The sequence below is a fragment of the Mauremys mutica genome, chromosome 6, assembly GCF_020497125.1.
Source record: "Mauremys mutica isolate MM-2020 ecotype Southern chromosome 6, ASM2049712v1, whole genome shotgun sequence".
NCBI classification, from domain to species: Eukaryota; Metazoa; Chordata; order Testudines; family Geoemydidae; genus Mauremys; species Mauremys mutica.
The window spans coordinates 50,795,296-50,811,959 of NC_059077.1; the positions used below are offsets into that span (position 1 = coordinate 50,795,296).

The 16,664-nt window shown below is 41.8% G+C and overlaps 1 protein-coding gene across 1 annotated transcript in view; it reads right to left on the bottom strand.

The window, feature by feature from the left end:
- EDIL3 (EGF like repeats and discoidin domains 3) overlaps positions 1-16,664 on the bottom strand; it is a 427,756-nt gene that overhangs the window by 180,302 nt on the left and 230,790 nt on the right. Inside the window, exon 5 of the mRNA XM_045022223.1 lies at positions 5,588-5,701. Coding sequence (XP_044878158.1) covers positions 5,588-5,701 — 114 coding nt within the window. The remainder of the gene's footprint in view (positions 1-5,587; positions 5,702-16,664) is intronic.

The window sequence follows — 16,664 nt, forward strand, 5'->3', positions numbered from 1 at the left end:
TTTAGCTATACGGATGTGTGTTAGGTAACAAAAACAGCCAAACATGAATTAAAAGAGATTCTCAATTGCCTATAAGACAACTTTGTGATCCAGAAAGCAAGAGATTCCAACCTAAGGAACTGGAGCTGCTCCTTACTTATGGAGAATTTGGGGGAGGGATAGCTCAGTGGTTTGAGCATTGGCCTGCTAAACCCAGAGTTATGAGTTCAATCCTTGAGGGGGCCACTTAGGGATCTGGGGCAAAAACTGGTCCTGCCTAGAGAAGGCAGGGGCTGGACTAGATGACCTTTCAAGGTCCCTTCCAGTTCTAGGAGATTGGTATATCTCCAATTATTACCTAATTTGAACTAACAGAAAAGCTTTAATGAAGCTAGTGACCATTAATTACTAAAATGCAGCATAGAAGCAAGAAATGGGTTCAAAGAATGAAGCACTGTGAGGGCACTAGATGTCAGGAAACCAAACACTGAGGAATTAAGAAATCTAGTGAGTAAGATGCAATCAAAATGGTAGAGGTTTAAAGTTCATAGAACAGAAAGGGGCTCAGCCTTTGAATCCTGTGGAGATGGAGCATTTGCAGGCAAATTCTTTAAATTCTAGGGACTACCTGTGTGGAGCTGGCTCTCTTTCCATGATGCTTCTCAACCTTTTCATTTGCACGGGCAGCATGGTTCTCCACATACAATAGTACAGAACTTCTTTCTTGAAAGGCACAGAAATAATGTTAATAATAATCTGAGCAGCATTAACTATTGAATAGATTTCCATAGAATATCAGTGGAGTCTTTAGAGAATATGCTGTACACCAGGGGTAGGCAACCTATAGCACGCATGCCAAAGGTGGCACGTGAGCTGATTTTCAGTGGCACTCACACTGCCTGAGTCCTGGCCACTGCTCTGGGGGCTCTGCATTTTAATTTAATTTTAAATGAAGCTTCTTAAACATTTTAAAAACCTTATCTACTTTACATACAACAATAGGTTAGTTATATATTATAGATTTATAGAAAGAGACCTTCTACAAACATTAAAATGTATTACTGGCACGTGAAACCTTAAATTAGAGTGAATAAATGAAGACTCGGCATACTACTTCTGAAAGGTTGCTGACCCCTGCTGTAGACAGTGATTGCTCTCTAACTACAACCCTAAAATCATCTACAGCTCCAACTCCAGGGAGATCACATAGATAGGCTCACACAGAGGGTTCCTGGGGGGGAGAGGAACGGGAAATAAGCATACTACAGAGTTATCATACATCTTTGTGAAGCTTTCAGAGCCTTCCCACTCCATGTTACTCTGTTGCTCTCTTTCCTCCCCAACACCTTCCAGAAATGAGGACCATCTGGACTTCAAAATCGGGTAAGTTTGGATGGAAAAAATAAAGGCAGCTAATAAGACAGAAAAGCAGAATGAGTTTAAAACTATCCAGATGCACTAAGGGATAAAGTGTTTTAAAAAAGAAAACAAAATACTAAATAAGAAGTAGGTCCAGCAGAGCCTTGAAGAAGCCATGGAGCCATGAAGAAGTATGGCTGCAGCCTAGCCTGATCTCTTTTCCTGACTCCATACTAAGTATTCACAGACCACATCAAATAAAACTCCTCAACATCAACCACAGCGTCTGCACCAAAACAGCACAAGCATGGTCTGTTCTTCCCAACCCAGCTGTAGGGTTTGAGCCCTGAAAAGTTCTCTGCTACTCCCTCCTACCAACAGTAGCAGAAGAAAGAGTCTGAGGGCAGGAATTGCCTCACTAACTCATCTCCAGCCTAGCCTGTCCCTCCCACTACAATCATATCAGTTGACATGAAAAGCTCATGAGATTTGTGAACTGGGCTCTCCATGGATACTGAGCAGTTTGCAGAACTGGGGTATAAAATAACAGTCTCTACAAATCCAAGAATTGTTAAACATGAAGGACAGAAATAAATGATTTAAGAAGCTATAACTAAGAGTGGTAAAAGAAAATTAGGAAAAAGAAAATTTAGGAATAACTTCCTAGCATCAATAATCTCCCCAGGGAAATGGCAGAAGCCCCATTATCTGGGACAACCTAGATGTAAGACTAGAAAATGCACTCTAGAGCACAGCCCAACATTGACAGGAAAATGGACTGGATGACATAATATGTATTTTTCTGTTCTGTCTTCTATGTTTCTGATAGTCTATGATCTAGGTAAAAAATCTTTAAGCTGTCTGAGGTAATTTTTAGACAGTAATCATGCATTTACATAATTAGTGTAACAGCATTTAATTACATAATTACTGTAAACATGCATAATGATGTAATTAGAATGTGTAATTACTACCTGTAATTACATAATTAGATGTAACAACATAGTAAAACTCTTTATAATAGAATTGGGTATTTGCAACTTTAACTACAGTGATGCTATTTGGAGTTGCTATAGTGCACAATAATAATGTTGGTACATTACTAAGAGTCCATGTTTTAATATGAACTGAACTAAAGCTAGTTTATGTTTATAGCTCACAAACGAATGCTAAAAGTTATTAAAACCGTGTTTAAGTGCTTAGGGAAGATATGGTGAGCTCCCAAAACAAGGATAATTCAATGATCTGTAGTCAGCACAGATGTTTAGCCACCTGTCCATCCATTTATGTTACCATAAAGTAACCTGAAGCATTATGGGTAGTTACAGACAGTAGTATGATCAAATATTCTAAATGTTTATTTTTCTTTTAAATTATACATAGTATAAATGTTGATGTTAGCAACTATATTGCTTTCCAATTTCTTTTTGCATTCTCTCTTGGTACACTTGGTTTATATTCCTCATTGGGTTTTGCCTCCTACATAAATTATTGGCAGCACTTCTCTTCCCCTTACCCCAGGAGAATAACACAATCTTGTAGTACAGGACTGTGAGCCTTTCACATACATACACACACACACAGAAACACACATTTGTAAGCATTTTTCTCATCCTAGGAATAACAATTTTTTGTTACATATCTCTGTCACTACCAATTCCAGCACATTCTTTAGAAATCACATTTAAGTCATAATGAATGTGTTTTTGGAAGTCTACATCAAGGTGACTCAGCAGGCTTTTGAAAAGTTTGTGCTCAATAAATTGATACAAATTATTATAATTCTTCCTAACCCAGCAAAATTACCCTTTTAAATTCCCCAAGATATTTCCTTGCAAGCCACATTGTTAAGCACTTACTAATGTGAGTAGACCCATTGAAACCAGCACGACCACTCAAAGAGAGAACACAAGTGAGTATCTCTTAAGTTTCAGTCCTGCTCTTCTGGTGTTAATGCAAATTTTGCCATTGACTTCTACATATTGGGACCTCAAGGACAGCCAAAAACAAATAAAAAAGCAACAGTCCCTTCAAAAATCCATTCTTTATTATCTAATTATAATGTCTACTTGTTTAGCACTTATATGGCCTGAAATCCCATAAATATTTATTTGATGGTTCTTTATTATTGTATCCTGCAAGAAATAGGAAAGTGTGACGCTCTGTACCTCAGGGGGAACACCCTGCATGCCCATGTTCATCCTTATAATATGATTGTGTGGTATCCAGTGCAAAGTTTGTTATGTCGGGTTCCTTTGGAAAGCTCATGATGCACTGAGCATTGTTGTGATAGTAATGTTGTAGGTTGTAATGTCATGTATATAGTTATGAGTCTGAAAATATGTCTTCATGGTGTAAAACAAGCCCAGGCAAAACTCTCCAGGAGCAGAGGGGCAGTTCACACCTCATCAGGGCATGTATGGGACAAACCCAGCCCAGGCTCACAGGAACAAAGGACATTGGCCTAGGCAGCAACAAAGGGTCTGTTGGACTCCTGAGTGAGTCACCCTTCTTCCCTTGGTCAGTTTGGGACGATAGTGAGGTAATGCTCACCTGACTCTGAAGGGAGGGGGGCAAAGCCAAGAGGGAAGAAAGAACATAATAAAAGGGAGATATGTTTGCCATGCTCTGTCTCTTCCACCTCCATCTACAGACTGAAGCGCTGATCAAAGGGGAGAGCCTGGCTGAAGGGCAATCAGCCAGCTGTGGTGAGAAGTATCTAAGTTTGTAAGGGCATTGAAAGTGTTAAGATCAGCTTAAAAAGCAAAATGCATTCATTTCATTTGACCAAATCTGACTTCTTGTGCTCTGACTTATAATCACTTAAAATCTATCTTTTGTAGTTAATAAATTTATTTGTTTATTCAACCTGAAGCCATGTGTTTGGTTTGAAGAGTGTCAGAGACTCATATAAGCACATAACTAGACACTGCAAGACAGAGGTTCCTAGGGTTGTGTCTGGGACTGGAGATATTGGCTAGTGTCATTCAGTTACACAATCCAAGCAGCGGCTGGCCAAAAGTGCTCACTCACATAACTGGGAACAGTTTACATGCTAGAGGCTGTGCATGAACAGCTCGGGAGTGGGGGTTCTCACAGTGGAGCAGAGTAAGGCTGGCTCTCAGAGTCGAGGATTGGAGTGACCTCACAGATCACCGGTCCAGAAAATACCAGAGGGGAACGTCACAGAAGGATAACCCCCCACAAGATAGAGATGATCCTTTGATGAATTCATAAAGAATCTGTCAGTTTCTCCATTTATCAAGTATAAGTACCCTGTAAAATGATCTATCAACATTATATAACACTTAATGATACAAGAAAATCAAAACATTCTACTCTATCAATCTAATAAGTGATGCTTGAAGTGGGATTCCATTAATGTGAGCCACCTCTCACACACAGTGCAGCCCTTAATCTTTCCTCCACAAACTCCATGGAAAAACATAAAAATTGAATCTGGAAAAAAAATAATGTATTCTATCTGCTACTAAGCATTAACTATGCTGAAGCATATTTTTAACTGTATCAGCAACTTTAACAGCTGTATCATTTTCCTTTGAAAAAGATATGACCCAAGTGTGGAGACTCTCCTATCATGACAGTCAACACTAAACAGGTAGAGACCATCTTGTGATGGTTTTTAAGTCCTCCTGGCACAATTTCAGCCTTTCTGAATCTGTACACTAGGATGCACTTCACAGCTGAGAGTCTAGGGTTGTTAAGCAACCAAGAAAACAGGAAGCAAGAGTTATTAAATCTGTTAAAGCTGTTGAGTCAATGTTAGTAACTGTTCTAGAGCAGTTTGCAAACTCTATAAGCATCATCTCAGCCTCCCAAAACATAGCCAAATAAATTTAACCTATTAATTCTCTCCAGTATCACATATCTTTTATGGGCTATGTCTACCAGCTCTTTCAAATTTCCCTGCCCTTTTGCCTATTGTAGGACAACAGCTGTAGACCCCTTTGCTTGCAAAATTGGAGACTAAGTTGAAGCCCCTTTAAAAAAGATGCTCCTTCAGTTCATATTTAAGAGGTCCACACCCCAATTGGTTGAAAGACCATGTACTGCATAATGCACCCAAGGTCTGCCAACTTCATAATCTGCCCATTTTATGTTAATATTGTATTTATCCATACATTAATGATTTAGTGGAATCCTGGGTGCTATTACATGATTGTTTCTGTAATACATTGAGTAAAGAATTTAAACAGGTAGATTTGTAAAATAAAATTGCAGTACTTACTGTATTGGCAGTTCCTTCCCATAAATTCACCTGGACACTCACAGGAATAGTTGGCAACAAGATCTGTACAAATGCCACCATTTTTACAAGGTTCAGCTTCACATTCGTTTACATCTGTGGGAAATACATAGTGTCAGCATTAGCAAAACACTTTAAGAAGTAATAAGTATTTGTTTCATGCACTGTAAATTAGACAGTCATTCTCTAAAGATCCATATGGATGATATTAGTATCAGAAACATATTTTTGGACAGTAAACATATGTTCAGCAAAGAATGCAAATTGTGCAAAATGTGTTCAAAACAGAGCAATTTTAACAATCAAATCCAATCAAGCACATATAGATTTGGCTAGTTTCAGAAACACATGCTACAATCTTGAAATGTCCCGTTAAACAACAACAGAATTAAGGGCTACACTGTGGCTTTGTCACAAGTTCTGAAAAAGGGGCAGTGCATAGTTGTTCTGGTCCAGGAGGAAATGAGGGACCATACAGTGACTCAGAGGTTCCTCCTTTTCTTCTGGGAAAAGTAATTTGCATCATCATATACCTGGCAGAGATTTCTTCCCCCTGTGTTTGAAAAGAGTAGTAGACTGAAAGATTCATCTATTCTCTGCCTCTACTCACCCATTCCATGCCCACCTGCATGGGGGAGAATAGCAGCTGCTGAAGATTGTTCCCCTCTTCCCCGGCAATGTAACCCTGCCTTGCAACAGGTAGCCTATGTAGGGAAGTAAAGCAGCAACTGTGCCCTCTCCTTGTGTGGGCACATAGTGCAGGTCAAAATTGTTCCCTAAATAAATAATCCAATTAGCTCAGAGAGTAACTCATTCATCCTACTTTTAGAACTGTAGCCGTTTTTCTTTTAGCAACAGCTGCCAGTTAAGAATGTCTCTCAGTTCATCTTAATTCATTTAAAAAAAACCCTCTAATTGACAATCTAATTGTTTTAGTGTCTAAATAATTCCCTTTCTGTGCATGACTTAGTCAGTAAATAAGAACTAACAGCTTGATCTAGTAGCTTATAAATTTTATTAAATTCAAAAGGCAGTAGTTAGCTAATTTTATTTGGGAGCTTCCAGAGTTTGGTACTGCAGGGAAGAGGTGTCTTTCAACTTTTGTTGAACTTGACAGGGAGTGCAGAAAGGAAGTTCTAGCTCAGTAATTCTCAACCTTCTCTATATTGTGACCCATTTTGCAACAGAAAACATTTCAGGATTCCCTGTCCCCTTTAGGCAGTTAGGAAATGGGGTGTAGTCAGACCCTCCCCAAGTTGAGAACCCATGTCCGAACTCAGTGGTCTGGGGCCTGCTGGGGGGCCGCAAACAGGTTTCAGGGGGTTTGCCAAGCAGGACCAGTGTTAGACTTGCTGGGACCCAGCCAAAAAGCTGAAATCCCAGTGCATGGGGCTGAAGCCTGGGGCCCTGAGCCCCACCACCTGAGGTTGAAGCAGAAGCCTGAGCAACTTGGCTTCATGGTGCTTCCTGTGGCATGGGGGCCCTGGGCAATTGCCCAGCTTGCTACCCCTCAACTCCAGCCCTGGCTTTTATATGCAGAAAACCAGTTATTGTGGCACAGGTGGGCTGTGGAGTTTTTATAGCACGTTTTTTGGGGGGAGAGGGGCTCAGAAAGAAAAAGGTTGAGAACCCCTGTTCTAATTTAAACCACAGAGCTGCAGAAAATGGTTGCATTAGATCACCAGACAAAGTTCACAATGTGACACCTCTTAATAAACCAATGTGTTTTGGGCCTTAAAGAGATTTTTTCTATAAATAGCAGTGCGCTCAAACAGGACACAAGTGACAAGCTTCAAGTTTATACAAACAAATACCCAATATGGGTGTGTTAATCAGGTATTTGTATATATTTAGCATGAGTTAGTGGATGGATATACCTTTCTGTGAAGTTCTGACCCCAAAATCTTTGTTGGGAACTTATATATCTGAGTACGACATACGTATATATTGCACTGTAAAGAACTCAAAAGTCAGTAAATGAGAAATTAAAGGTTGTACACACAATCCTATCTGTGCTCCCTGTGTGCTTTTCAATATGACAATCTTCATTGACATGAAGCTCATGCTGTTTCTCAAATAATAAAATGTATCATCATACATTTTCCCCCCTCAACCACCTTACAAACCACACAATCAATATTGGGCCCCAATGTACACTTTCATTAAATTTTCACTGCACAGCCCCATTAGCCCTCTATGCCTATGCTTCATTGTTTCCTTAGCTACCCCTTTTTCTCTAGTTTAGCAAATAACCTCTTGCAGTATCTACCATACATATGCAGAGTGCTATTTTCAATGAATATTAACTTGGTCAAATCAAAACCAGTTTTACCAGAAAGCTTAAAGATGCTTCCTTTCAATAAGGGCCATTTTCCATGCTAAATTTCAATTTTCTACCCACGTGGTTTCATTTATGAGAAGTTCAGAAAAAAAAGTTGCTGGAATTGTATTTTTAATAGAGAAAGGAATTTTAGACAGCCTCATTACAGACAGTAATATGAGTGTAGTACATTCATGTTCTGCATATGTGCAGAATGGCACAGATCCATACGATTTCCCTTGTCTTGGATCTTACCATATTTAGAGCTGAGCTAGATGAAAAATGTCTCAAATCATAAGAGTGAGTTCCTGTGAATTGTTTGTTTCAGTAAGCACATTAAATACATTGCATTCATGACATGTGACACATCTACACATGTTTTTAGCATAAGTATGCTTATAAGTGATACACATTGCTGAAACCTTTCACTTTTCAGGTGAAACCACTCATTTTGACTATTTGAACACAAGTGCTTTGGACATGTTTAACTGTTCCAACATTCTGTTGGTAGTATGAATGCATTTGAGCAGAGACTGTGCCTGTCTACTCAAAATACATAACGCAGGCTATTTCATATGTTGAGGCTATGCACATAAACAGAGAACTTTAGAATCCATCTCTGGAAACTGACCAGATGCACTCTTCTGTTGCCTCTTTTGTTAGGTAGGTAGATTTCAGAGCAAAACAGGTCAGTTCCCTGTTGAAGCAGAAATCAGTTACACTGTGTAAAGATATTTTCTTAGGGTACGTCTACACTACGGGATTATTCCGAATTTACATAAACCGGTTTAGCAAAACAGATTGTATAAAATCGAGTGCGCGCGGCCACACTAAACACATTAAATCGGTGGTGTGCGTCCACGGTCCGAGGCTAGCGTCGATTTCTGGAGCGTTGCACTGTGGGTAGCTATTCCGTAGCTATCCCATAGTTCCCACAGCCTACCCCACCCCTTGGAATTTCTGGGTTGAGATCCCAGTGCCTGATGGGGCAAAAATCATTGTCGCAGGTGGTTCTGGGTAAATGTCGTCAGTCACTCCTTCCTCTGGGAAAGCAACGGCAGACAAGCATTTCGCGCCTTTTTTCCCTGGATTGCCCTGGCAGATGCCATAGCATGGCAATCATGGAGCCTGTTTTGCCTTTTGTGACTGTCACCGTATGTGTACTAGATGCTGCTGACAGAGGCGATTCAGCAGCGCTACACAGCAGCATGCTTTTGCTTTTGCATGATAGCAGAGATGGTTACCAGCCATACTGTACCATCTACCATACTATAAATTGGTTATAAGATGATCATGGTTACCAGTCCTTTTGCACCATTTGCTGCTGTCATAAGTGCCCCTGGCTAAGATCAGCCAGGGGCGCAAAAGCCAAAATTGGGAATGACTCCCTGAGTCAATCCCTCCTTTTTGGTATCTAAAAATAGAATCAGTCCTGCCTAGAATATGGGCAAGTGTACCAGAGAACCACTGTATCAGAGAGCACAGCTGCTCTGTGTCAGATCCTGCAGAAATTATGAGCTGTATGCTATTCACAGGAGATGCTCCTGCAACAACCCCACCTGTTGATTCCGTTCTTCCCCCAGCCTTCCTGGGCTACCGTAGCATTGTCCCCCCACTTGTGTGATGAAGTAATAAAGAATGCAGGAATAAGACACAGTGACTTGTTAGTGAGAAATGAGTGGAAGGCAGCGTCCACCTGCTATGATAGTCCAGACAGGACAGTAAGGAGTGTGGAGGAGAGGAGCCCAGCATCCCTCTGCTAGTCCAGGGGCAATTGAATCTTTTTTTTTACACATGATGGGTGGGGGCTGACGGAGCTCAGCTCCCTGTTTCTATGATGACGATGGTTATCAGCCATACTGTACCATCTACCAGGAAAAATTAGGGCCAGGCGCCCTTGATCGACCTGACGGATGCTAGTCAGCATGGTTACCAGCCCTTTTGCACTGCCCCATGTGCCAATAGGCTGATGATGAGGACGGGTACCAGTCGTTTTGCACCATCAGCCACCCATGGCAGGGGGGAGCAAGGATGTTGGTGTTGAGTGCTGCAGCATCGCGTCTATCTGCAGCATTCAGTAAAGATAGGGTGACATGTAAAAGAGTCAAGAGAGGATTGTTTTCCCTTCCACTTCTGGGGGTGGGTGGGGGGGTGCGTAAATTGCCGAGCTATGCCCTGACCCACCGCGGACACTGTGTTTGACCCTAGAAGCATTTGGAGCTCAGCCAAGAATGCAAATGCTTTTCAGAGAGACTGCAGGAACTGTGGGATAGCTTGAGTCCTCCAGTCCATGAGCGTCCATTTGATTCCTTGGCTTTCCGTTACGCTTGTCACGCAGCAGTGCGCTGAGTCCCTGCTATGGCGTCTGTCTGGAGATTTTTTAAAAATGTTTTTTAATTTGTCTTCTGTAACGGAGCGCTGATAGAACAGATTTGCCTGCCCTTACAGCGCTCACGTCCGCATGGTCCATGCGGGAGCTCTTTCTTTATTTTGATTTTTAACTGCATCACCACACGTGCTGATCGGAGCTCCACGCCGGGCAAACAGGAAATATTCAAAAGTTCGCGGGGCTTTTCCTGTCTATCTGGCCACTGCATCCGAGTTCAGATTGCTGTCCAGAGCGGTCAGTGGTGCACTGTGGGATACCGCCCGGAGGCCAATACCGTCGATCTGCGGCCACACTAACCCTAATCCGATATGGTAACACCGATATTAGCGCTACTCCTCTCGTTAGGGAGAAGTACAGAAACCGGTTTAAAGAGCCCTTTATACCAATATAAAGGGCCTCTTAGTGTGGACGGGTGTGGCGTTAAATCGGTTTAATGCTCCTAAAACCGGTTTAAACGCGTAGTGTAGACCAGGCCTTAGTGTAATTTGTTTATTTCTAACAATTACATCTGTCCTGATTCTTTGACCAGAGATGGTCCCAAACTGCACACAGGCAACCCTCTTGCAAAAAACTCTCAATTAAAACACCGCTGCCTTTTCATCAGTTCTCTCGGGCCTTCAATACAATTAACTTAGGTTTGAACAGAGACTGAGAATGGCTTGGTCATTACGCTAATTGAATCTATTTCCCCATGAAGCAGCAAAGAATCCTGTGGCACCTTATAGACTAACAGACGTTTTGCAGCATGAGCTTTCGTGGGTGAATACCCACTTCTTCGGATGCAAAACTTGCATCCGAAGAAGTGGGTATTCACCCACGAAAGCTCATGCTGCAAAACGTCTGTTAGTCTATAAGGTGCCACAGGATTCTTTGCTGCTTCTACAGAACCAGACTAACATGGCTACCCCTCTGATACTATTTCCCCATGTTAAAGTATCCTCACACCTTCGTGTCAATGATCTGAAATGGGCCATCTTGATTATCACTTCAAAAGTTTTTCTCCCCTGGTCATAATAGCTTCTCTTAACTAATTAGCCTCTTACAGTTGGCATGGGTACTTCCACCTTTTCATGTTCTCTGTATGTACAAATATCTTCTACTGTGTGTTCCATTCTATGCATCCGATGAAGTGGGCTGTAGCCCATGAAAGCTTATGCTTAAATAAATTTGTTAGTCTCTAAGGTGCCAAAAGTACTATTGTTCTTTTTGTTCCATGTTCCTGCTTCAACCTGAAGGCTATACTAGGGAAACCTGCTAGACAAAGCTGCTCACACCTAGGATCACATCAAAAGAGGAGCTTGAGCGTTCAACTCTTCTGTTGTGCAGTTGCTTTGCAATACAGTTGAATCTAAGGAGATGTTTGATTGCCCAGCAAACACTGCTTTACCACACAATCTGCCTAAATGACTGTCTGGGTGTGGTGAGAGTTTCATTCAGAGTACTTATACTTCAGTGACTCATAACACGTATGACATTAGTACCTTTCACTATAAAATTTGTACAGGCATGACATGTCAGTTGGGCCAGATTGTGCTCTCAGTTACAGAGGTGCATCCCTAGTTTTTTCCCCATTGTATATTTCACATTGTAGTGTTTCTATGCACTTTACTGGTTAACGGGACAACATTTATTTTGTAGCATCACAAATCCATATATCATTCTAGAGTTTGGGGTTCTGCATATAGATCCATGACAGACCTGACAAATGTTTAAAATTACACATAGCTGGAGTGTTCACATATCAGCTACATATCTGAAGGGATCAAGGGCATGAGTTATCCTGGTATTGTTAGTGAGACAAGGTGAGTGAGGTACTCTAATATCTTTTATTGGACCAAGTTCTGTTGGTGAGAGAGACAAGCTTTTTACACAGAGCTCTTCTTCAGGTACCTAGGATTACTGCCATTAACTTGAACATAAATTTGGCTCCAGCTCTAACTGTTTCAAATCATAGAATCGTAGGACTGGGAGGGACATTGAGAGGTCATCTAGTCCAGTTCCCTGCACAAAGGGCAGGACTAAGTCACAAAAATAATTTGGAAGTGAGGGAGCTTGCTAATTCTACGTGGTGTTGGTCAACCTGCCTGACCTCTTTTGTAGTCTGTCAGAAAAATACACAAAGTTTGTAGCTCCTGCGATCTTTTCTCTTGAGGACAGGTGCATACTAATGGGCCCTCAGTTCAATATGAAGGCCACTCAGTCCCTTTAACAAGCCAAATTCCAGAGTTCTACTTAGAAATTAATGGTCACACATGACCCCTAGGGTCCTATACTTCATTCTTGTCTTATTATTTGCTGCCTATAAAGGGATCAAATATTGGAGTAATAAAGGTTCCCTAGATTATTACCTTAATTTCAGCCTACTAAGAGAGAGAAGTAACTCATTGTCCTGGAAATAAAATCTGTCACTGGCTAATGACCAAAGAATAGAAACTGCTCAGTGCTAAATTAAATTCTTTATATGTATTTATAAAATTTAACTAGGTACTTATCTGCCTTTTTAAACAAAACCGATTACTCTTATGTTTTCTTCAGGTTGTTCATCATTTTAATACAAGCTAATGCCTCTGTGAAAAAATTCAAGGTCACCGTGAACTGGAAAAAAAAGCAAACTCTTTCATTTGGTGAATTAGAAATGGTAATTTATCCTTTTAAGAGCTTTTCTGATTCAAGATTATCAAGATTTTAGATTTCTCTGGTTTGTCATTAATAGATAAATATGAAGGAAAAAATGCACGATTGTACAACATATTCCATGTGGTCTGTGAGCTTACTTAGAAAATAGTTTGAATTTTAAGTATCAGACATTTTCACACTAATCCTCATATTCTAGCTCTAGTGAGCAATTAGCTATGATCAGTGTGGAAAGATGGAGGCTTTTAATTATTCTATCTGTCAGTTAGTTAGAGCTAGCTAGTGTATATTGTAGAAGCTTCTATCATATATTTTCAGCAACTCCAGCGGCAATGGGCCCCTCAATCCAACCAAATTGACTGTGTAAAGTTACATCTGATGTGAACAAAGACTAGTTCACTTTTGAGACAAGTGCAGGCTTCTACCGAAAGGAAAATGAACTTAAATGTGCTTAAGATGAGAACATGGATTATAAAAAAGTTATTTAATTTACAGTTTATTATATTGTTTTGATGTGAACATTTAAATGTAGTTTATTTAATGAAATATAATATCTAAAAATTGGGGTCAGATTCTGGTCAAACTGCCAGCACTGCTAATTATGATATGAAGCATTTCAATATTTAAAGTCTATTTCCTCCTTCTTAAATAGAAATATCTTATATTAATCGTTGTCATCTTGTCACGATTAAGAGTTTGTGTAGATAACAATGTTTGAGCAATTTAACAAATTCTAGAATTCTTAGAGCAGGGGTGGGAAAACCTTTTGGCCTGAGGGCCACATCTGGGTATGGAATTTGTATGGCGAGCCATGAATGCTCACAAAATTGGGGGTTGGGATGTGGGAGGGGGTGAGGGCTCCGGCTGTGGGTGCGGGCTCCGGAGTGGCGCCAGAAATGAGGCATTCAGGATGAAGGAGGGGGCTCCAGGCTGGGGCAGGGGCTGGGGTGTGAACGCTCTGGCTGGGGGTGCGGGATCTGGGGTAGGGTTGGGGATGAGGGGTTGAGGGTGCAGGAGGGTGCTCTAGGCTGGGACCGAGGGGTTTGCAGGGTGGGAAAAGGATCAGGGCTTGGGCAGAGAGCAGGTTCCCGGCCAATGGGAGCTGTGGGAGCCGCGCTTGGGGTTGGAGCAGTGTGTGGAGCCCCCTGGCTGCCCCTACAAGTAGGAGCCAGAGGGGGGACATACCGCTGCTTCTAAGAGTCGTGTGGAGCCATGGCATGTGTGGAGTGGGGTCAACCCCTGACACTGCTCTCTGGCTGGAACACCAGCATGGGGCAAGCCCCTGACCCTGCTCCCCGGTGGGAGATTGAGGGCCAGATTAAAACGTCTGGAGGGCTGGATGCGGCCTCAGGCCATAGTTTGCCCACCCCGTCTTAGAGCAATTCTTCCTAAAGAAGATGCAGTTAAAACAGCCATCCAGTTTCTTGTGGTTGTTAAACAAGAATACTACATCTAATATATATAGTTACTGTCTTGTCTTCACTAGGCGAAAAGGTATGTTCTTAACTCAGGTTAACTAACACAAAGTAAAATCCTAACAAAGACAAGGCACTTTATAATTTTCACACAAGTTTGCAGGTCAAGGTAAACCCATGGCTACCCCATAGTCTTTAAGACCTTTTCTATGGGTACGTCCAGACTACCCGTCGTATCGGCGGGTAGCGATCGATTTCTCAGGGATCGATATATCGCATCTTGTCTAGACGCAATATATCGATCCCCAAACACGCTCCCCATTGACTCTGGAACTCCACCAGAGCGAGTGGTGGCAGGGGCGGCTCTAGGCATTTTGCCGCCCCAAGCATGGCAGGCAGGCTGCCTTCGGCGGCTTGCCTGCGGAGGGTCCGCTGGTCCCGCGGCTTCGGCAGACCTTCCGCAAGCATGCCTGTGGGAGGTCCTCTGAAGCCACGGGATTAGCGGACCCTCCGCAGGCAAGCCGCCGAAGGCAGCCTACCTGCCGCCCTCGCGGGGCCGGCAGAGCGCCCCCCGCGGCTTGCCGCCTCAAGCACGTGCTTGGTGTGCTGGGGCCTGGAGCCGCCCCTGAGTGGCTGTAGCAGAGTCAACGGGGGAGCCGCGGACGTCGATCCTGCGCTGTGAGGACGGGAGGTAAGTCTGAATAAGATACGTCAATTTCAGCTACGGTATTCCCGTAGCTGAAGTTGCGTATCTTACATCGACACCCCTCCCCCCCCCCAGTGTAGACCAGGCCTATCTTAGGAATGTTTTGCTGGTATAGTTATACTGATATAATTAACAGGCAAAATCTTCTAGTATGTACACAGTTATATATGTATAGACGTTTTTATAGTAGTATAGCTTATGCTGGTTCCCCTTTTTACCTTGTGAAGACACATACACTATGAAACAATGTTACTTATCAGTAACAGTATGTTACACCCATATATTCACACTAATGGGATATGTGTTTCCCCAGTACTGTGAATTCAGAATCATCTACATGAGCACTACCCACTATGGGCATCGAGAGAGAAGTTACAATAGTCCTTTAGTTTCAAGCATTCTTAGTAAAGTTGGGTTGGAAACAGTTTTCCCATCCCAGGAAAAGTTTTGCTATCTTGAAACATTTTCTCATCTCGAACTGGGACAAATGTCAACTCTCTTCTCCCACCCTACCCCCAATTCACAAACCCGAAATTAAAAAAATGGTTGAAACAATTGCAATGTTTCGTTTTGATTTCAGTCTACTTTTAAAAACTTTTTTACCAGAAATTAACACATTTCAAAAGAAAACGTTGTTTAGAAATTAAAAACAGAACTTTTTTGCTTAGAAAAATGTCAAAACGGTCTGAATCAAAATAGTGTTGCCATAAGTTCATGAAAGAAGTTCCAAATATCAACACTATAAATTTCAATAATAGATTATAGCAGGGGTCGGCAACCTTTCAGAAGTGGTGTGCCGAGTCTTCATTTATTCACTCGAACTTAAGGTTTCATGTGCCAGTCATACATTTTAACATTTTTAGAAGGTCTCTCTCTATAAGTCTATATTATATAACTAAACTATTGTTGTATGTAAAGTAAATAAGGTTTTAAAAATGATTAAGAAGCTTCTTTTAAAATTAAATTAAAATGCAGAGCCCCCCCGACTGGTGGCCAGGACCCGGGAAGTGTGAGTGCCCCTGAAAATCAGCTCGTGTGCCGCCTTTGGCATGTGTGCCATAGGTTGCCTACCCCTGGATTATAGTAATACTCGATTTGTTGTCTGGATCTCAGCGACCAAACCCAGGTTGTGGGCAACTTGTAGTGGAAATTAACCTGGAAAAGGGACATTATGGCACAAATTGCCAGCAACCTGCATTGGAGGTCGAGAACCAGGGGTTTAGACACAGCAGTCCGACCAAAAAACTGAACAGGTCTAGTATGGCAGAGGACAGGGTCAAGGTACCCAACTGATGTGCGGATGGAATCTCCAACACAAATGAAAGCCATCTTCCCCACAGTAGAATCTCCTCCCTGGTGCAGCTGCTCCTTAGGTACAGGAAGTTTCCACTCCCTTTTATAGGTAGACAAGTCATTTTTCTGACGAAAGCTGCTCATCAAGAACAAAGAACAAACATAGGGTGATATATAGATTTATAGTGACTGTTTTTCCCAATTGATTGCTTCAAACAATGGAAGTGTTGATAATTTGCCTTAGATATATATTAGGGTGACCAGATGTCTCAATTGTATAGGGACAGTCCAGATTTTGGGGG